At 38.3% G+C, this 21,518-nt stretch overlaps 2 protein-coding genes across 2 annotated transcripts in view; both read left to right on the top strand.

Annotated features, from left to right (window-relative positions):
• Window positions 1-21,518, top strand: part of ANKRD39 (ankyrin repeat domain 39) — a 745,852-nt gene that overhangs the window by 339,746 nt on the left and 384,588 nt on the right. The gene's annotated exons all lie outside the window — the stretch shown is intronic.
• TMEM131 (transmembrane protein 131) overlaps window positions 1-21,518 on the top strand; it is a 256,208-nt gene that overhangs the window by 153,736 nt on the left and 80,954 nt on the right. Inside the window, exons 6-11 of the mRNA XM_050755189.1 lie at window positions 7,265-7,381; window positions 9,584-9,706; window positions 14,582-14,662; window positions 16,807-16,957; window positions 17,055-17,111; window positions 18,300-18,361. Coding sequence (XP_050611146.1) covers window positions 7,265-7,381; window positions 9,584-9,706; window positions 14,582-14,662; window positions 16,807-16,957; window positions 17,055-17,111; window positions 18,300-18,361 — 591 coding nt within the window. The remainder of the gene's footprint in view (window positions 1-7,264; window positions 7,382-9,583; window positions 9,707-14,581; window positions 14,663-16,806; window positions 16,958-17,054; window positions 17,112-18,299; window positions 18,362-21,518) is intronic.

Here is a 21,518-nt window from a genome sequence, read left to right as displayed (position 1 = left end):
GAGTTTCGGTTGCCCCACGTCGCTATTAGCACGCTGCATTCTGAGGTTTGTGTGTTTTGTGATGCGAGTGGTTCAGCTCGGTGTACAGTGTTAGGCCATTTTTATTTTAACCTGCGTTCTCCAGTGAAAATTGATGTTGAGCATCTTTTTATTTGCCATCCATATGTTTCCTTTGGTGAAGTGTCTGTTCAGTTCTTCTGCCTGTTTTTTAAGTTGAGTTATTTGTTTTTTCACTGAGTTCGTGAGAGTTCCTTATGTGTTCAGGATACAAGTCTTTCTTGAGATACGTGATTTTACAAGTCTTTTCTTCTAGTTTGTGTCATACCTTTTCATTCTATATCTTTGAAAGAGCAGAGGTTTATAATGTTCATGGTGTCCAGTTTATCAAATTGTTCTTTTATGGGTCATGCTTTGGGAGTTGTAGCTAGGAAATCTTTGCCTAATCCAAAGTCACAAAGATTTTCTCCATTTTTTTCTTTCCTAGAAGTACAGCTGGCCCTCTGCAGCCATGAGCTTCTTATCCATGGATCTAGTCAACTACAGGTCAAAACTATTTGAGAAAAAAAAAAAAAAAAAGTGCTTCTGTACTGAACAAGACTTTTCTTGTCTATACATGTTCAGACAAATAATACAGTATAAACTATTTACATAGCATTTACATTGTATTAAGTATTACAAGTAATGTGGAGATTATTTAAAGTTTCCCCGGGAGATACGTGCATAGCCAGGGGGATAGGCATAGGTTATATGCAAATGCTGCTTTGTATTATAGCAGAGACTTGAGCATCCACAGATGTTGGAATCTGCATGAAGTCCTGGAGCCAATCCCACAGATACCGAGGGACAACCATCATAGTTTTAGATTTTAGATTTAGATCTACAGCCCATTTTTAGCTGCTGTTTGTTTATGGTATAAGATATGGATTGAGGATTGTTTTGATTTGTTTTGCATATGGATATTCGTTTGTTCCTGGACTATCCGTTGAAAAAGACTATCCATTGAAAAAGACTATCCTTTTTCATTAAAATCCCACTGTATTTTTGTTGAAAGTCAGTTGACCTTGTGTATGTGTGAGTCTGGTTTTGGACTCTTCACTATGTTCTAATACGTTCTAATAGACTCTGAAATACCTGTCCTTTCACCAGCCCATACTGTTTTGATAACTGTGGCTTTATATTAATTATTAGAATTAGACACTATGACTCCTCCAATTTTGATTTTCTCTTTCAGAATTTCCTTGGCTCTTATTTCCTTTCTTTATCATCTAAATTTTAGAATCAGCCTATCAGTTTCTTAAAAAAAAAAAAAAAACTGAGATTTTATCATGTTCTTTTGAATTAACTTTAAATGTACAGAAAAGTAATACTTTCCATATATTCCTCACTCTAACATTCTTCTGATGTTAACATCTTATATAATCATAGTGTAATGCCCAGACCGTTTGTTCCCCAAAGAAGACCACCAGAGTCCAGAGTCAAAGCCAAGCGGCAAGGATCTTTTACTGAAAGTTCGAACTTGGTCCCTCCATTCCACCGCATACAAGAGGGCCTCGAACAATGGGAGTGCTTGCCTTTTATAGCCCGATGTAAATAGGATACGTAAAGTTATAGAGGAACAAGGGAATTCTTTTGGTTGCAGCACTACAATTGGTTAACATTTTAAGTTATACATTTAGCAGTTTTCTATTGGTTCCCACGCTTCCAGTAAAACCACGAACGGCTGTGTCCTTATCGGAGACTTTCCAGGTGGTGTTTTTTTAAAGTTGAGATATATGGTAGTCTCTGAGTTGAGAAATGTGTTTGTACTGGGCTCAGGAAGTTAAGAGATATATGGTGGGATGTGTTTGTACTGGGCTCAGGAAGTTGAGAGATATATGGTGGGATGTGTTTGTACTGGGCTCAGGAAGTTGAGAGATATATGGTGGGATGTGTTTGTACTGGGCCTGTTTGTGTTGGGTCCGGGGTTGAGGAATGTGCCTGTTTTCTTTCAATAGTACAATTTTCAAACCAGGAAACTAGCATTAGTACGATACCATTAACTAAAGAATTTGTATGAATTTCATCAGTTTTTCTATCAGTGTACTACTTTTTCTGTTTTAGGATCCTATTTCACATTGCATTTAGTTGTTACTTCTCCTTAGACTGAAATTTTGGTTGCACTTGCATTGGATATGTAAATCCATTTCAGGAGAACTAACATCTAATATTGAGTCTTCTAACCCGTGAACACAGTATTTCCATTTATTTGTCTTCTTCGGTTACTTTCACTAATGTTTTATAGTTTTCAGCTTACAGAACTTGCACATTATTAGATTTATACCTCAGTATTTCTTTGTGCATGTGTTACCCTAAATAGTATGTTTTTAAAAATTGGAATGTCACTTGTTCATTGCTGGTGTATGGAGATACAATTGATCATTATATGTTGACCTTGATTCCCATGACTTCTTAAAACTCTTTTAGGAGCATTTTTGTAGGGATTTTTCGGTATGGAAAGCCGTGTTATCTGAATAAAAACTGATTTTTCTTCTGTACTAATGTGTAATGCCTTTTATTTATTTTTTTTTTCGTGCTTCTTTGCACTTTGTTTTTGTTTTTTTGAGATCGAGTCTCACTCTGTCGCCGGGCTAGAGTACAGTGGCGCAATCTCTGCTCACTGCAACCTCTGCCTCCCGGTCCAAGCGATTCTCCTGCCTCGGCTCCCTGAGTAGCTGAGACTACAGGTGCGTGCCACCACACCCAGCTAATTTTTGTAATTTTAGTAGAGACGGGGTTTCACCATGTTGGCCAGGATGGTCTCAATCTCTTGACCTTGTGATCCACCCACCTCAGCCTCCCAAAGTGCTGGGATTACAGGCATGAGCCACCGCTCCCGGCCCTCTTTACACTTCTGATACAGTGTTAAATAGCTGTCATAAGAGAGGGCATCCTTCCCTTGTTTTAAATTTTGGAGGAAAAGCATTCAGTCATTCACCATTAAATACTATGGTAGCTCCTAGGGCAGGAGTGTCCAATCTTTGCTTACCTGGGCCACACGTAAAATACACTAATGATAGCTGATGAGCTAAAAAAAAAAAAAAACAACAACAACAACACACACACACACACACACAGAAACTTAATGTTTTAAGAAAGTTTACAAATTTGCGTTGGGCCCATTTCAAGCTACCCTGGGCTTCATGCAGCCCATGGACCACAAAATGGACAAGCTTCTTTAGGGTTTTTGCAGGTGTTCTTTATAATATTGAGGGAGTTCTCTTCTATTGACTTAGTTTACTGAGATTTTTAATCATGAATCGATATTAAATTTTGTCAAATTACATGCTGCTATTGAGATGATCTTGTGCTTTTTCTTTAGTCTGTTAAGTAAAGTACATTGATTTGATTTTTGAATGTTGAACTAGAATTGGATTTCCAAGATACAAACTACTTGGTTGCTGGTTGTCAGTTGTACCCTTTAGTCATTAAGGAGAATTTACAAAACAAATGAAACCCAATTCAGCTACTTAACCTAGGAATGGGTCCCTGGCTGAAGACTGCTCTCTGCCATTTTAGAAGCAAGAAGAAACTCACACTCACCTTTTGTGTTGGAAGTGAGCTGAAACTCCAGAAAGGAGTTACCTTCCTTTTATCAGTATGGAAGCAGGACAGCTTGCCTTCACTGTCGGAAGCAAGCAAAACTCCATAAAAGAAGTTGTACAGCAAAACAAACTTTAGATGTCAACCAAATTTGGGGATATTAGGGATTCTCTTGAGGGAGGGGATCCCCCAGGCCTCAGCAAATTGTCTCATTGGTTTGAGCCGTAAGGATAGATCAAGTTGGTATCAAGCACTGACAGGAAATTTGTCAAAGATCAGGGGCGCCTCCACTCAGAATCCCTGTGGTTACTACTTGTGAACCCAAAATATCTGAGACCGGTCTCAGTCAGTTTAAAAAGTTTATTTTGCCAAGGTTAAAGCCATGCCTGTCACACAGCCTCGTGGGGGTCCTGATGATATGTGCCCAAGGTGGTCGGGGCACAGCTTGTTTTTATGCATTTTAGGGAGGCATCCTGCATCAGTCAATACATGTTAGATTTACATTGGTTTGATCTGAGTGGGCAAGACAGCTTAAGTGAGGGCTTCCAGGTCATAGGGAGATTTAAACATATTCTTTTTAATTTATTTATTTATGTTTGATATGGGGTCTCACTGTGTCACCCAGGCTGGAGTGCAGTGGTGTGATCTTGGCTCACTGCATCCTCTGCCCACTGAGCTCAAGTGATCCTACCTCTTCAGTGTCCCAAGAAACTAGGACCACAGACGCCTGCCACCATGCCTGGCTAAGTTTTTTGTATTTTTTTTTTTTCGGTGGAGGCTGGGTTTCACCGTGTTGCCCAGACTGGTCTGGAACTCCTGAGCTCAAGGGATCCACCCTCCTCGGCATCCTAAACTGCTGGAATTACAGGCGTGAGCAGCCGCACTCGCCAGATTTAAACATATTACAATTGGTAGTTGGTTAGAAGAGTTACCAGCAGTAGAAAGGAGTGGCTGAGTCAAGATGAAGGGTTGTGGAGACCAAAGTTTTATCGTGTAGAAGAAGCCTCCAGGTAGCAGGCTTCAGAGGAAATAGATTGTAAATGTTTCTTACCAGACTTAATGTTTGTGTTAATGTTAATGCTGGAGGTATATAATGAGGCATGTCTAATCCCCTTTTCCACAATGCCAGAACTAGATGTTCTGATTAACTCTGAAGTGTTCTTGGCCGAGAGGAGGAGTTCATTCAGATGGTGGGGCGGGGGGGGGGGGGGGGGGGGGGGTGGGTCTTAGAATTTCATATTTGGTTTACATTTGCCAAGTTTTTCACCAAAACTAAAAGTTGCTAAGAGTTAGCATTGTTCCATGTAATTGAGGCTACTTAAGAAACAGTTTTACATCCAAGGTGTTTTGGCAAAAGATAATATGGCAAATTTGGTGGGGGCAGGTTTGTTTAGAGGGTTACAGAATTATTTTAAGCCAAAGGTTTGAGCGAGTTGTGAAAGGTTTATAAAACATTTAATATTGTAAAAGAAATTCTGTGTGTGTGCATATTGGCTAATGTTAAAAAAAGTATTCATATTTTTCATAAATTGAACATTAAAATAGAAAAGCACAACATGGGAAGAAAAAAAAAACTACTTGGTCAAGATGTGTTATCCATTTTATATCTTACCTTGATTCAGTTTGCCAATACTTTGTAGAAACTTGTGTTTCTGTGTTTATGAAGGATATTGGCTTATAGTTTTTAAGTCTTTGCGTGGTCTTGATATCAGGGTAATGCTGAATTACGAATGTTCTCTCCTGTGTGTTGGAAAGTTTATGTAACGTAGGTATTATTTCTTTCTTAAATGGTTGGTAGAGAATTCATTTCCACGAGTTAAATCATTTAAGATCAGGCTTTTCTTTGTGGCAATATTTTAAACCACAAATTAAATTTTAACTGTGTGCAGGACTATTTCAGTTTGAATGAGCTTTGGCAGATTGTGTCATATCTAGCCAACTGTCAAAGAATGTGTCCATTTCTCCTAGCTGTTAAATTTATGGGCATAGAGTTGCTTGTAATACTCCTTTATCATTCTTTCTGTGTGTAAAGGTATGCAGTGATATCCACATTTTAGTTCCTTATATTTTTGACTTCTCCCTTTTTATACACAGGCACTCTTTGCAGGGTTTTATCCATTTTATGGAGTTTTTGAGCACCAGCTTCGGTTTTATTGATTTTTTTTTTTTTTTTTTTTTTTGCTACTTTCTGTTTTCTGTTTCATTAATTTTTGCTCTATTTTCCTTCCTTTTGCTTAATCTGGGTTTAATTTATTCTTTTTCTAGTGTCTCAAAACAGAAATGTAGATTATTGATGTGAAACATTTCTGTTCCAAATAAGCATGTAATGCTATGAATTTTCCTCCAAGTATTGCTTTACCTGCAGCCTTCAGATTTTAATATTGTGCTTTCATTTCCAGTCAATTCAAAATATTTTATAATTTCTTTTGTTACTACTTACTTCCCCCGTGGCTTATTTTAGAAACATGTTGTTTAATTTCAGACTATTCGAGGGTTTGCCAGATGTCTTTCTGTTGCTGATTTCTGGCTCGGGTGTGAATAGCACCAGTGTCTACAGCTTCCAGGGTTTTTGTGCTCTGGTGCACGTTCACACAGTCAGCCTCTAGCAATGTGTAAACATGTTAGCTGCATTTTTAGCTGACACTCCTGTATAATAGCCTCATCATCTTCCCTTCTCTGCCATGGGTGAGCCGGTATTCCCATTCCGTCTGTCCTCGGAAGTGCTTGTCTTTCTACAGTTTTGAACTAGTTGATAATCCACTCTGTGATGGGTTCAAGAAAAGTCGTGAATTACTGTAATTATTCTTTTGCTGCATTTTATTACAGTAATGTAGTGCAACAAAAGAATAGTTACAATAATTCGCAACTTGTAAATTATTCTTTTGTTGGTGGTAATGTAGGAGACATACTCTGTCTAGACATCTTTCTTCAGACTAAGGTGAAGCCAGAGTCTTACTACCATGTATTTTGAGCTATAATTTAGGTAGCATGTTAGAGTTCTAGCCATAGAGGCAGAATGAGACAGGTTGATGGCTTTACATATTAAAATGTATTTTAAGGCTTTGTTGCAGGGCAGAACCGTAATTTCAGTCTCTTGAACGTGGGAGTAGCCCTATTGTTTTGTGGTAATAACATTTTACTTTACTAACTATAGTGACATTCTCAGTTTGCAGAAAGTAACAGGAGTGAGTTCCTGCACATACACTCACCCCGCCTTCTTTTCTATTTAAGTTGCCGGGACATTTTGTTTCTTGTGTGAATGGAAGGCAGATTTCAGAAGGTTGAGGCCTGGGCTTATTCTTTGGGCTAAAACAAGTCACTGCTTAGTAGTACAGTAGTATATCTATATGAAAAGCTCAGCTTCAGTGCAACTTATATCTGATTTTTGATCATGGAACAGCCTGTAATTAGGTACTTCATGCCAGCCTAGTGATTGTTAAATGAACAGAATCTAGGAAACCATCTGTTGTACAAGGCTGTGGCTCTAATGGACAAAGGATATGTGACCGTAGACATTCAATACGGAAGACATCTTTTTAATTACTTTCCATTGCTAACTTAAAGCTTAAAGTTTTAAAGGAAAAACTAGTTTATGGAAATGATTCTAAGATACTTATTTAAGGAAGTTGAGCTGTATAATTTTTTTTCTTGTTATGAATTTAACTTTATTTATTTTCTGTTTCAGAAAATTCTTCCAGGAGGAAATACATCGTTTGATGTAGTTTTTCTTGCAAGAGTAGTAGGAAATGTAGAAAATACTTTATTTATTAATACATCTAATCATGGGGTATTTACTTACCAGGTAAGAACCAGAATTAAAACTTATTTTATACAATATGATCATTACCTCTGCCTTATATGCCAGCCTTTTAAGAACGCAGAAACTCAGAGGATAATAGAAAATGTAGGAGTTTAGACTTAGAGCATTTTTATACTTACAGTGAATATCTCTATTCAAATCAGACCGAACAGGTGATTTTAAAGCGACAGCTAAAGTGTTAACATAAGGTTGACAATAGTGAAAAGTATTTTCATACTGACTTACACATTCTTGTTTAATTTTTACTTTTACACACTTATGAAGCACGCTTGATAATAGTGTTAAGATTAAAACACTTAAAACAATTAAAATTCATGCCTACTTTAGTAAGTATTTTTTTGATAAACTTATTTTTACATAGAATTTTGGTTTAGGTCATTAAGGGAAGTTAATGTATATAGGAGTCATATAGTAAATCTTTTTGTATATCAGCTATTATTCTGTTTGTGAATCAAGATTTTTGTATGTCAAGACTATTAAGGCTGGGTATGGTACTTCACACATGTAATCCCAGCACTTTGGGAGGCCAAGGTGGGAGGATCACTTGAAGCCAGAAGTTCAAGACTAGCCTGGGCAACAAAGCAAGACCTCATCTCTACAAAAAACATTTTTAAAAATTAACTGGGCACAGTGGTGAGCACTTGTAGCCTCAGCTACTCGGGAGGCTACAGTGGGAGGATCCCTTGAGCCCAAGAGTTCAAGGCCACAGTGAACTACGATTACACCACTGTGCTCCACCCTGGGTGACAGATCAAGACCACATCTCTAAAAGAAAAAAAAACAAAGATTCTTAACAGTAATTGCTCATATTTGTCCAGCAGTGTACTACGCATGCCCTTCTGCCTATGTTATAGATACCGTTATTGTTGAAGTTTTAAAAGGTTTGCCCATGCTGTTAGTAAGTTATTAAAGGGGACTCAAACTCATGTCTTTGTAACTATAAAGACTGTAATCTTTACCACTGTGCTGTGCTGCCTGGAACTCGAGTGTTAGCTCTGACACATTACAGGTCCTGTGCTTTTGTGTTTTTTTTGTTTTTTTTTTTAAAACATTTCCTCCCCAGTACCCATTAACTCTGACACATCATATAAAATAAGGGTCAGAGTCAGTGTTCCCTTTTAGTAGGGACCATGTCTTCTGTTTCTGTAAGGTGAGTAAATCTAACGATTGCTTAGTAGACATTCAGTACGCTGTTGATGCTTGGTTCAGTAATTTTGAAGTGCTAGACAGATCATACCTATTTCACGTGTACTTGTTGAGTAAATGAAAAGACTGCCACAAAAATGAAAGTCATTGCCCCGCGACGGCGTCTCCCAGCAGACCTAGGTGATCACAGCCAATCTGGACTATTGAGGGTCATGATCAGGTTGTTCCCATGGTGACCCCAGTGGCCAGCTGTCTTCTTTCTTTACCTCTTCACATCTAATCTTTCATCAAGTCTTCCTCCTAAATATATCTACAGTCTGTTTACCTCCCTCCTCCTCACTACCACTGCTGTCTTCCAAGCCACTCTTGCTGGATTACACGTTAGCTGTCTGAATGCCCTCCACTCTCCCCCAACACCTACAACTGTCTGTTACTCACTTTAGCAGAGGGATTTTTTAAAAAAATCTTTTTATTGGTTTCCAGTCTGTCTCCAGTACTACGATGTAAGTTTCATGAGACCCAGCACGTTATCTGTTTTTTTTACTGTTGAATTGTTCACTATTGTATATGTGCCTAGCACCTCATAGACACTTAATAAATAGCAATATGTTAATAATATCATTTGAATTACTGGTTTACCCTGCTTAGTCAACCTAGGGCCATCCCATGTGGGAATGACCTGGGGCTGGGCTTGGTATTTGAGAAGTTATCTGGGCGGTAGATCCATCTTCTGATGGCTGGGGTCAGGAAATCTTTTGACTCCCTATTTTCTTCTTTTGTCTATTGCATGCCTTCTTGAAGGACTGTTATTCAATTTCTAATATATTAAAGAAATCATTCTAAATTCACGTACATAGTAAATCAAATATGTAGCCAAATCATGTACAGAAACAACATTTGTGGGGTTTTTTTAAAATAAAGGGATTGTTAATATTTTTCCATATAAATTAAATTTGCCAGTCTCCCTAGATGAGTTATAACTAAAAATATTAATTTTAAAAACAACTAAAATTGCATTTTTTTCCTCCACTGAAACAGGTATTTGGTGTTGGAGTTCCAAATCCATATCGATTGAGGCCATTCCTTGGGGCCAGAGTCCCTGTAAATAGTAGTTTCTCACCTATAATAAACATCCACAACCCTCACAGTGAGCCTTTACAGGTGAGTTTATGATGCTGATTTTGAATAAGCTTCATTTTGGTGGGAATTAATGTCTTAGCGTGAAATCTCAGTTTGTTACAGTTTCCAAGACTATTTAAAATAATAGGGTTTTATAGATGTATTGAAGAGGGTTATTACTTTTAGTACAGCTTGCTGTAGTCTGAATTTTGGAATACAGTGGTCTGGATTTTGAATTTTTGGAATCATTTTTAAAATGACTGTGGCTTCTCTGGTGTTATAGTTTAGGCAGCTCTGCATTTAAAGAAGAGTTTTTAGCTACACAAGGCTGCTTTTTTTTTCCCCTGCAATTCAACACCTTCTGGCCCAATATCCATGTTTTTTAAAACAGTTCAAGTTTATTTCTGGAAATAAATTTTTGGTGATGGCAGCCTAGAAATTAAAATCCAGGGAAAGGGTAATATAGAATTATGATTAAAAGCAAACTTGTTTTTTATTTAAAAAATGCAACTTCTTGTCTTACCTAATCTTCTAGTAGTAATTGTTTTCAAGTGTGAAATTCCTCCTCCTCAGCTCCTTGTGTCTTTCACAGTGGGAGTGGCTAGTGTCATTCCTTCAGAGAGTTTCTGAAATCTGTGCCTTACATCCTAGAGACTTAAGTGTGTGACATGTGCAGCCTCGATGGCTTCTAGCTGTGTTGTCTGTGTTAAAAGTAGATGCGAATGCTTTCTAGAATAGTCCAGGATGCCAGAGTTCTTTCGGACCAACACTGAAGGACTTAAAGCAGCTTGAAAATGACAGGTGGAGGAAAAATACTGTATTTGGTGGTAAGTGTAGGGCTTTGGCAACTAAAATGGTTGTCCCAGACCACCCTGGTATAACTGTTCGTAAACAACAGAAGGGGAAATGAGGAAGAACTGGGGGAAATGTTCAGAGCCTGAATAGTGAATGCTTAGAAATGATAAGTGAAAGCAGCAAGAAAGAAATCGCTCCCCAACACTTGGCAACATCTGGGTGAAGATAGCTACTGATAAAAGTACTCTGCCCCAGTTTTAATTTTTGTAGCTGGATGTCTACATCACAGAAAAACCTGCTCTTATGTCCTGCTTTTCAGGTGGGAAGTATTCCCTCTTATCCTCACTATCCTTCTGTCGTTTACATCCTTTTGATACTTTAGGTAATGGTGTAGCTTCCCTGTTCTGGCTGTTATTACAAAGCTATATAGAAACGTCTGAAATTCTTGCTGCTTTCCCAAGGCTGGGCACAGTGGCTCATGCCTGTAATCCCAGTACTTTGGGAGGCCGAGGCGGGCGGATCACGAGGTCAGATCGAGACCATAGTAAAACCCTGTCTCTACTAAAAACACAAAACAATTAGCCGGGCTTGGTGGCGGGCGTGTGTAGTCCCAGGTACTTGGGAGGCTGAGGCAGGAGAATGGCGTGAACCCGAGAGGCGGAGCTTGCAGTGAGTCGAGATCACACCACTGCGCTCCAGCCTGGGTGACAGAGTGAGACTCCAAAAAAAAAAAAAAGATAGGTTCAGGGTCTCCCTCTGTCATTCAAGCTGGAGTGCAGTGGCATGATCATGGTTTACTGCAGCCTTGAACTCCTGGCCTCAAGCATTCCTCCTGCCTTAGCTTCCCAAGTACTGAGATGACAGGCATGAGCCACTGTGCCTGACCTCTTACTCTGGTAGACCCGGCTGCATGAGTTGCCCGCTCTGCCGTAGAAGGGCTGTTACACCCCAAGGCTGCTGCCTCATTGTGGTGGCCAGACCACAAGGATGGAGCTTGCAGGACTCAACAGATGTTGGTCAGTCTACAATTGCCGGAATCGCCTTGCAGTCTGTACCTTTTCTCCTCAGCCTTTGGAGTTATCAAGCTATCGCCCAGCACAGTGATCACTTTGAATTCAATTCATCTAGTCTTTTTCCAGTTAAAACATTTTAATTCAAGATTTACACAAGAGAGCAAATGGAACACCAAAGCTGCTCTCTTAAAACCAAATATAGATTGTTTACCTGGGAAGACGTTCTTAACCTCATAGTCCAGTGTTATTTTGTGTCACTAGTCTTGTCAATATTACAATAAGAAAATATTGTAAAATGAGAAAATGCATATGATTTGTTGATTATACAACATAAACACATGAGTATGTTCTCAGGAAAAAAATATTAACAATTCAAACATGAGTGAAGCAAAAACGTCCCTTTTAACTTCCTGCTTCCCAGTCCAGCTGTCCAGCAGAACTTTCCGTGATGATGGAATAGTTCTTTCCCTGCTCTGTCCAAAAGAGTAGCTGCTAGCTACGTGTGACTGTTGAGCTCTTTAATTCTGCTAGGGTGGCCAAAATGTTATTTCAACTAATTTAAATGTAAATAACCACATGTAGCTGATAGCTATTGCATAGACAGCACAGTTGCAGTCCAGGCCCTTCCTCATGGACACCACTTTTGCCACCTTGTATGTGTCATTCTACACCTTTCTCTGTGCATGCAAGCATGTGGGCACAGAAACATTTATTTTGGGAATTTGTTTACACATAATATATTCTGTATATAATGCTTGGCTTCCTTTTTTTCCCAAACTATACTAAATTAGAACAAATAGCACTGGACTAAAAGTAAAGAATGTGTCAGGTTCCTAGTTTTAATGTAATTATTTCTTTGACTTTGTAATTTAGACTTTTTCTGTCTCTATTTCTTTATTCATTTTCTCTGTTATCAGTAAGCGACCTTTTAATCTTCTGGAGTTTTTTTTGGTTTTTTTTTTTGGTTGGTTGGTTTGTTTTCCAGGCACTACTGGAGTGCAGTGGTGCAGTCTTGGCTCACTGCAGTCTTGACCTCCCAGGCTCAAGCAATCCTCTCACCTCAGTCTCCTGAGTAGTTGAGACTACAGGTGCACGCCACCACACCTGGCTAATGTTTTTTATTTTTTTTGCGGAGACAGAGTCTCACTATGTTGCCCAGGCTGGACTGCAACTCCTGGGCTCAAGTTAAGCACCGCCACCTTGGCCTCCCAAAGTGCCGGGATTACAGGCATGAGCCACTGTGCCTGGTCTAATCTTCTGTTTTCAAGCATTGTTATGCTTGTTTGCTTGATACTGGAAAGATTAATGAAATAATATGTGATGTTTTCTGGTTTTCCAGAAAAAGTTCTACAGTCCTCATCTCAGTTAAGGTGCTGTTATTATTAATACAATAAGCACTATAGATGAGCACTGTAATAAATCAGGAGGCAAGTAATAATACACACAAAATCTACAGCTTATCAGTCTTTTGTAAATGCATTACTTTTACAGCAGCAACTCCCCAGCCCCCACCAAAAAACAAACAAACAAAAAAAACCCTTTAAGGGGCCAGGCGGGTTGGCTCACGCCTGTAATCCCAGGACTTTGGGAGGCCAAGGCGGGTGGATCACGATGCAGGAGCGCGAGACCAGCCTGGCCAACATGGTGAAACCCCGTCTCTACGAAAAATACAAAAATTAGCTGGGCGTGGAAGCATGCGCCTGTAATCCCAGCTACTCGGGAGGCTGAGGCAGGAGAATCGCTTGAACCCAGGAGGCGGAGCTTGCAGTGAGCCGAGATCACACCACTGCAGTCCAGCCTGGGAGACAGAGCGAGACTCCGTCTCAAAAAAACAAAAAAACAAAAAACCTTTAAGCTTATACTGAAGAATTGCCATTTTTCTTGCTTTGTCCTTTTTTGTTCACTCCTGGAGGACTTCTTGTGATGAAACAAGTGAACGTTTTCCACCCCTTCTCATAGCTTCACCCCAAATGTAATTGAATTAAATGTATGTTTTATTTTAAGAGCTAGGGTTAACTTACCTTTAAAGAAAAGTCTCCTGCCTTATGACCCATTTTGTTTGTATATATTTACCCAAAAGCAAGGAAAGCAGATGTCCACACCAATACTTGTACTCAGTGTCCACAGCAGCTTTTTCTCTAATGGCCAGACATTGGAAACCACTCAAATGTCCCTTCGGTGTGTGGATTGAAAAACTGCAATATAATCATCAAATAGAAGTGAACTATTAATGCATAAACAATGTGGTAGACCCCAAAATAATTACACTGAGCAAAAGAAGCCAGACACCAGAGTATATACGCTATTACTCCATTTACATAAAACTCCAGAAAACATGAGCTAATCTGAAGTGACAGAGAGCAGATCAGTGGTTGCCTAGAAAAGTAAGAAGGGACAGAGAAGGATGAATGGATTGCACAAGGCATGAGGAAGCTTTTGGTGATAACGGATATATTTAATATCTTAATTACAGTGATGGTTTTATGCCCAAACACAATTCATCAGGTTGTATACTTTAAATAGGTATTGTTTATTTTACATCAATGATAATAAAGCTGTTTTTAAAAAAATCATAAGCTTACGCATAAGCCACAGAAATATTTTTGCTTCCAGTAGAAACCACGTATTTTCATGTTCCACAAGAGTTGTATATATCTCAAAATAATATTTACACTCTTCACCATGTCACAGTTACGGTAGATCCACTGCTGGATCTTGTTATAAATGTATGGATAAAGAAGCACTTTATGTTACTATAAGAAATACAAAATTTATGTTTCCAAAACTTGGTAATTTTTGTAAATTATTCCCTTTGGAAAAAAAAAAGTATCCTGTTACTTCTAAAATCTGGTCCCTGGAACAACTATTATACTTACACTGTTTCTAAGTAAAATTTTCAAAGTTACCTTAATTAAAAATACCACTATTGCTTACACATACGGAGCACTGAATTTAGTGATATGATACATATCCTACATTTATATCTTTAAATGTTTTTGAATGTTTTGTGATAAACAATTAGGATGTCAGAATTATTTCTCTGTAATAGCAATCACATGCTTTGAGAATATGACTTTGAACTTAGCCATCGTGTGCTCTTTTGCCCCAGGTTGTAGAAATGTACTCTAGTGGAGGAGACCTTCACCTAGAACTCCCAACGGGTCAACAAGGAGGTACCAGAAAACTGTGGGTGAGTTGTAACCTAGTATTCTCTTGTGTGTGCTCCCATGAAACCAATTATTCTTAAATGGGAAAATACTTAACTCCTTATAGGCTGAACAAATATGGATGACTTCTCTTTAATCATTGTCTTAATGTTAATTTATGTCAAGTATATACGAAAATTGGAGGAGAGATTGAGGAGGGAATATAAGTAGTAATTTTTGGAAAGGGCAGTGAATAAAATTGGTGGGAGTTCTACCCCACTACACGGAAAGTAACTTCAGCTATTCTTTCTCAGAATTATATGGGTAAAGTTGTCTCTGAGTCTGATAATTTATGATGTGCTTTACACATGAAAAAAGTAAAGGATTAAAAAAATGTAGGAAGGATTCATTATGGTTTTGTTTTGTTTTTGAAGGTAAGTAATTGAACGTTCATATTCACCGTTGGTAAAGGAGATGGCACTTGCAGAGGGAACCTAGGCAAGCACCTGTGATGACTTAGAAAATTTTTAATTCTTGAAGGTGATCGATGTTCACCTTCAATATTGTTGAATATTTAACAATATTAACCAAATTAAAGATATGTAAGAGAACCTTATTTGTAAAGGTTCTTGCCATGTGAGAGTTTTTAAAATGTTTACATGCTTTAATCCAAGAGGTAGAAGCCAGTTGTGGTCAATTCAGCTCCATACCCAGGTCACTCAGATCACTGCTCATCTGTAATTGGAGGAACACAAATTTTGCCACCAGGAATAAGGTTTGAGAATCAGAGTTTCTTTATTAACTGCTGTTACACACACACAGCCTCTTGATTCTGTCTTCTGACCCCAGTCTTGACCAGGGAAGAGATGTGGAGATTACATGTTTAGGATGTTAATATAAACATTTAGAAACAAATTTATCAGCCACTAATTTGGTTAATTCTCAGAATATATAAACACAGTAGCAAAAAGAAATATGCAATGGACAGTTTATTTATGTCCTTTCACAAAAATGTTTCACCTTGAAATTATGGTGTTTGAGTGAAAAATCATTTACAAAGCAATGCTTCAGAGGATTAAATTCAGACTATTGAATCTGTATATATTATGCTTCTAGACAGAGTAACTACGAACTTCCTGTGAAATATAATTGGTATCTACTAAATAGAGAATTCAGATTTTTAAATAGTCAAGAATGATAATGAATGATAACAGAGAATAGCATAATGTTTTTATAGTCCTAGTGGCTGCGAAAAAAGATACAGTAATTCTTATTCCTACAAACCTAGACTGAGAAAAAAGCCAGCGGGCTGTGACCTCACCTCCAGCCTATTTCAGTGTATATGAGGAAACCCCAGAGACCAAAGCAACTCTCTAGAGTTGGGGAGTGGATGGTCCATCCCTCCGATCCTAGGAGGGTTCCAATCTCCTGTTTTCTGCTTTGGAACTGAAAAGAGAGTAGGGATAAGTGAAGGCCCACTAAGCTCTAGAATACAGGGATCTCCTAAAATATGCTGAAAGGTTTGTGCAGAGAAGAAATTCCAGTAGTCCCCAGGGAGCCATGTTGTTCTAAAACCAGGAAAGAGAGTACCCCTCAAAATGTTTTTTCCAGTAAGTCTTCCTTTTAGTATATAAATGTTCTCTCATTACAGGACTGAAAATGTTTGCCGTCTTACATGAATGCAGTTGGTAAACTAGATTTCCTAGAGAAGCTTTGCATTGTTAGGTTTTCCATGAAAGAGCAGTGTAAGCCATTTATGGAGGTTCTTGTGGACTTCTAGAAAAGTCTTTTCCTCTGATGGTGACATTTCTGTTGGTTAAATTTCAAGACCGAGTTATATACACAAACACCACTAACTAGCATGTTAAAAAATAACTGGTTTTGTAGGTTAGTTTTACCTTTTAATGGGGCTTTTGTAACTGACAATTTGTTTTCAGATCATTTGACTTCTTTTACTTTGCCTACTTTTCGTATCATATTTGATAGATTCTAAACAGCACGTTTTTCACATTTTAAAGTTCTCCAGAAATGGAGTGTGTGTTACATATTGGTTTAATTAGCAATGCATTTTTTATTAATAGGTATATAAAATACTCATCTTTCAGTCAGTGTCATCCAGTTCAGTAAAATATGGTGGTTTTGCTCCATTACAAACGCTGTGCTACATTGTGGTCTGTTAACTTGTCAGGAAATTCCTCCTTATGAAACCAAGGGAGTGATGAGAGCCAGTTTTTCATCTAGAGAAGCAGATAATCACACAGCCTTCATAAGAATCAAGACGAATGCTTCAGACAGCACAGAGTTTATCATTCTTCCTGTTGAGGTTGAAGTTACAACAGGTTAGTGGAAAACTGAGGAAATCGAAAGTTGTTTTGTTTTCAGTGCAGCTTACTCGGGCAAAGTGAACAATAATTGTTGACTTTTCTTTTTTCCAAGCTCCTGGAATTTATTCCTCAACTGAAATGTTAGATTTCGGTACACTAAGAACACAAGGTAAAAAATCTTTTAAAAGAGTCTTTATGGAGTCGTTGTTGTTGTTTTTTAAATCCCTGTATTCAGTGCTCTACTGTACTTTGTAATTCAGCTTTAACATCATTTCAGTGGGTCGCATGATCTCGTACAAATCTTCCTTTCAGACTCAGTGCCTTTACCAGTTTATACCCCATTCCTCTGAGGGGGGGTGGCATTGCTTACCAGGTTGCAAAACAAGGCCGTGGGATAATTTAAGTCACCTAAATGGAAGATTGAGGCAGAAAGTAGTTTTCTAGTTTCTCAATCCAGTTGCTCATGGATTTAGTTATGCTGAATGTTGATTTTTACTTCTGGATTTTGTTTAGATATGAGTTATTAAATTATATTATGACAAAATGTTAAAAGCTTGTCACAGCTGTTCAGAAAATTCAAATTCTACAATTAAAAACAACCAAGTCAAGAATTTTACTAAGGAAAAACTAAGAGTACTTGTAATTTGGGATGTATATGCACTATATATAATAAAATGTAGTTAAGATTGAAGACCACATGTTTAAAAGTTAGATTTGCTTTTAATATATTTTTACATTATAAATTATTAATTTGCTTCATTATGTTTTGCTGAAAAGCTAGAAGTTTAGTAATGTCTGAGTTCACTAAAAAAATAATATTTTGGGGGCTGGGCATGATGGCTCATGCCTATAATCCCAGCACTTTGGGAGGTGGAGGCAGGCAGGTCACCTGAGGCCAGGAGTTCAAGACCAGACTGGCCAACATGATGAGACCCCGCCTCTACTGAAAAAAAGTACAGAAGTCTGCTGGGCATGGGGGCACACGCCTGTAATCCCAGCTACTCAGGAGGCTGAGGTGGGAGGATCGTTTGAACCCAAGAGACTGAGGTTGCAGTCAGCCAAGAATGCGCCACTGTACTTCAGCCTGGGTGACAGAGCAAGATTTTGTCTCGTTAAAAAAAAAAAAAAAAAAAGTATATATTTTGGGGTTTTCAAAAATCTGGTTTAAGAGGGAACAGTTCTTATAATACACAGTGTCCTTATGAGTAAAGCAATTACCACCTAATGTTTCTTTTTATTAATGTTATTGTATTTCACAAATTGATAGCTTCAGTTTGATATCTTACAAGGTAAAGATTCTAACTTGGTTTAAAAGCACACCTTTTAAAGAAATACTTCTTTTCCTCAATTTTAACAGATCTACCAAAAGTTTTAAATCTTCATTTATTAAATTCAGGAACAAAAGATGTACCAATAACAGTAAGTTTTTACTTCTTTTTTTTTTCTAATTTATATATTCTTTGTTTTTAAATGTATTACAAAGTTAAAAATAATTAAACCCTTACTCTAAAAGAATTCTATTTTGTGATGACCTGGTGACATTTTGTTTCTAAGTGTGATGTGAGAAACCAGTTCCGCCCCAGCCACCCAGATTTTAAGGATGAGAGGGAAATATAGGCAGTCTTTTCAAAGTAAGTTTGAACCAAAGTTCATGAGTTTCTTATACAGGCACAGTCATATAAAAGGCCTGTTCTGATAGATCCTAAAATCTGTGGGCCATGTGGAAAGAAAAACAGGTTATAAGGATTTTATCAGATTTTATCAGATTAAGGTATGGGCAGGAAAGAGGAAAAAGAGTCAGATGAACTGGGAAGAAAATAAGCAAAAAAAAAATGTTGTAGGTAGTGGTAAAGTGCTGTTAACACTTGTCGCAGGCTCCCTAACTAGCAGTTACTGAACTACCTTAGCACATTATAAACTAAGGCCCTCTCTCCCTCACACATATGTACCGAATAAGTAACTTTTAGGCCATACAGTGGAATTGAGGTGCCATTAGATCGTTTTAGGGGAAAAGGGGATATCTAAGTTTTGCCTTGGCCCACAACCTCTCTTTCTGATGAGGTCCCTAACACATATACATAGGGAATCATTATATAGGAAAATAGAACATTTTTACTATAATTTGTGCTGATACCAGAAACTTAACTTCAGTGAACTGATAAAATGAGATATAGATCATGTGGGCTTGAGATTTAAGGGAACTTTGTCCATCGATGGCCATACCCAGATTTTATCACCAGCTGGTGGAGTAGACCAAAGAGAGAAGAATATACAAACCCCAGCCAGGAAGCAAGAGATGGTCTTCCCAGGTAACCACATTTCCCCTGCGCAGTGACCTTCCTCACCAGTGGGATCGGGGTGGAGATGGGCTTCCCAGGTAACCACATTCCCCTGCGCAGTGACCTTCCTCACCAGTGGGATCGGGGTGGAGATGGGCTTCCCAGGTAACCACATTCTGACGCGCAGTGACCTGCCTCACCAGTGGGATCGGGGTGCAGGCAGCGTCCTCGTATCTGATCTGGCATTTCTCCTAATGTGATTTGGGGATTTGATGGGAAAGTACCTTTACGAAGCCCGAGCAAACCAGCCTAACTTTTTACATACAATAAATGGACTGAAACACAAATATCTTTTTCAATGAACATTTTATGGAAAAATGAAATTGGCAATTAACCCGAAGAATGTGAAGAACTAGTATTCAGTTCACTTATGACATGGCATTAAATAGGCCCCTCTTTTTCCTTTTTCTTATTTACTAAGGAGTTTTTGGATACATTGTAGGTGAACATTTTTGCTCTTGCTGAGTCAGGCACTAGGCTAGTGCTGTTATGTAGTAAATGTATTACTTTAATACCTATAAGGTGCAGTGGTCCTAGTTTTCTAAATAGGAAAACTGAGAGCTTTTTTTTTTTTTTTTTTTTTTTTTTTTCCCTGGAAGTGACTTACACAACTATAAAAAATGCAAAAGTAGGCCAGGCATGGTGGCCTCACACCTGTAATCCCAGCACTTTGGGAGGCTGAGGCGGGTGGATCACTTGAGGTCAGGAGTTCAAAACTGGCCTGGCCAACATGGCGAAACCCTGTCTCTACTAAAAATACAAAAATTAGCCAGGCATGGTGGCACACGCCTGTAGTACCAGCTACTCAAGCTGAGGCAGGAGAATTGCCTGAACCTCAGAGGTGGAGGTTGCAGTGAGCCAAGATCGTACGGCTGTGTTCCAGCCTGGGTAACAGAGCAAGACTCTGTCTCAAAAAAAAAAAAAAAAAAAAGTAAAAGGTATATGAAACATGAAAGTATATTATACAGTGCCACTTAGCAATCACATATTTATGAATATATCATTTTAATTGCACAGTCAATATTCCTGTTAAAAACCTATATATATCTATTAATATAATACATCTGTACCTACCTGTGTGTGTGTCTTTTATAATATCCAAAGCCCAAACTCTGCCAGTGTTTTGGTGGTTTTCTGTTTCCTCCTTCATTCATCCATTCAATAAATATTTAATGAGCATCAACTATGCCAGCTGCTGTGCTGACTGAGAATACAGCAGTGGATCAGACCACCGGAGTTCCCTACCCCATGGAGCTCACTGTTAATCAGGGCTTCCTGGAACTCTGGGAGATACTTAGATTTTATTCTAAGTGTAATGGGAAATTAGTAATAGGATTTTAAACAGCAGAGTGACATCATCTGATTTATGTGTTGTAAAATGTAAAAGGTCACTGTAGCTACTTTGTGGAGAGTGAACTTACAGACATGGAAGGACAGAAAGCAAAGGAGACCATTTGGGATCTGATTTAGCAATCAGCCTGAGAAATGATGGTGGCTTAGACTTCCCACCTTATCAGCTATGGGGCAAGCCCACCCACCGTGGAAACTGAGTTTTCAGAGCTCTTCTTAAGATTTTTCCTGTGTGTTTCAGCATTTTCTGCATAATTCACCAGGCTTAGACTGATAGTTATTTAGAAGGGTTCCTGCCTCCTCCTGTTTCACAAACACAGAATTTTTAGGATTTGCTAAGCAGTACTAGAAGCTGGAGATTTTTTTTTTTTAATTCCCCTTCAGGGAATTCATTCTCTTTCTAAATATGGGATTACTAAAGCAAGCAATTCCAATTATGAGTTCCTCACCTGCTAACAGACAGGATGCTCAGGTCCAAACTCTCCTAGTATGTCTCTAATGCAACTTTGAGAAAATGGCTTTCCTCAGTATTTACAAAACATTAGTGCTATATAAATGATGGAGTAAGTTTGCCTGAGATGTCTTCAGAGGAATGTTTGGATGAGGTTTCCCTTGGTAATGGACAAACTGGAATCCAAGTGGTCTCCTTTGCTTTCTGTCCTTCCATGTCTGTAAGCATATCAGCTTAACATACGCTTTAGTGAATTGGTACACACATTATTAGAAATACAATGTTAAATGCTGAAAGGTTATTTCCCTTGTTTGCTCAAGTGCTTTTATAAGCAGTTTTAGAATGTTCCGGACCCTTGAATTTCACTTGAGGGTTACTGAGCTTTAGTTGGGTCTGAATGTTGTGAGAAAAGCCTAGAACTATATTTAGAACATAT

This window comes from Macaca thibetana, chromosome 13 (genome assembly GCF_024542745.1).
Source record: "Macaca thibetana thibetana isolate TM-01 chromosome 13, ASM2454274v1, whole genome shotgun sequence".
In the NCBI taxonomy this organism is placed as follows: Eukaryota; Metazoa; Chordata; class Mammalia; order Primates; family Cercopithecidae; genus Macaca; species Macaca thibetana.
Note: the sequence above shows the minus strand (reverse complement) of the source record. Positions and strands in the feature narration are given on the sequence as shown.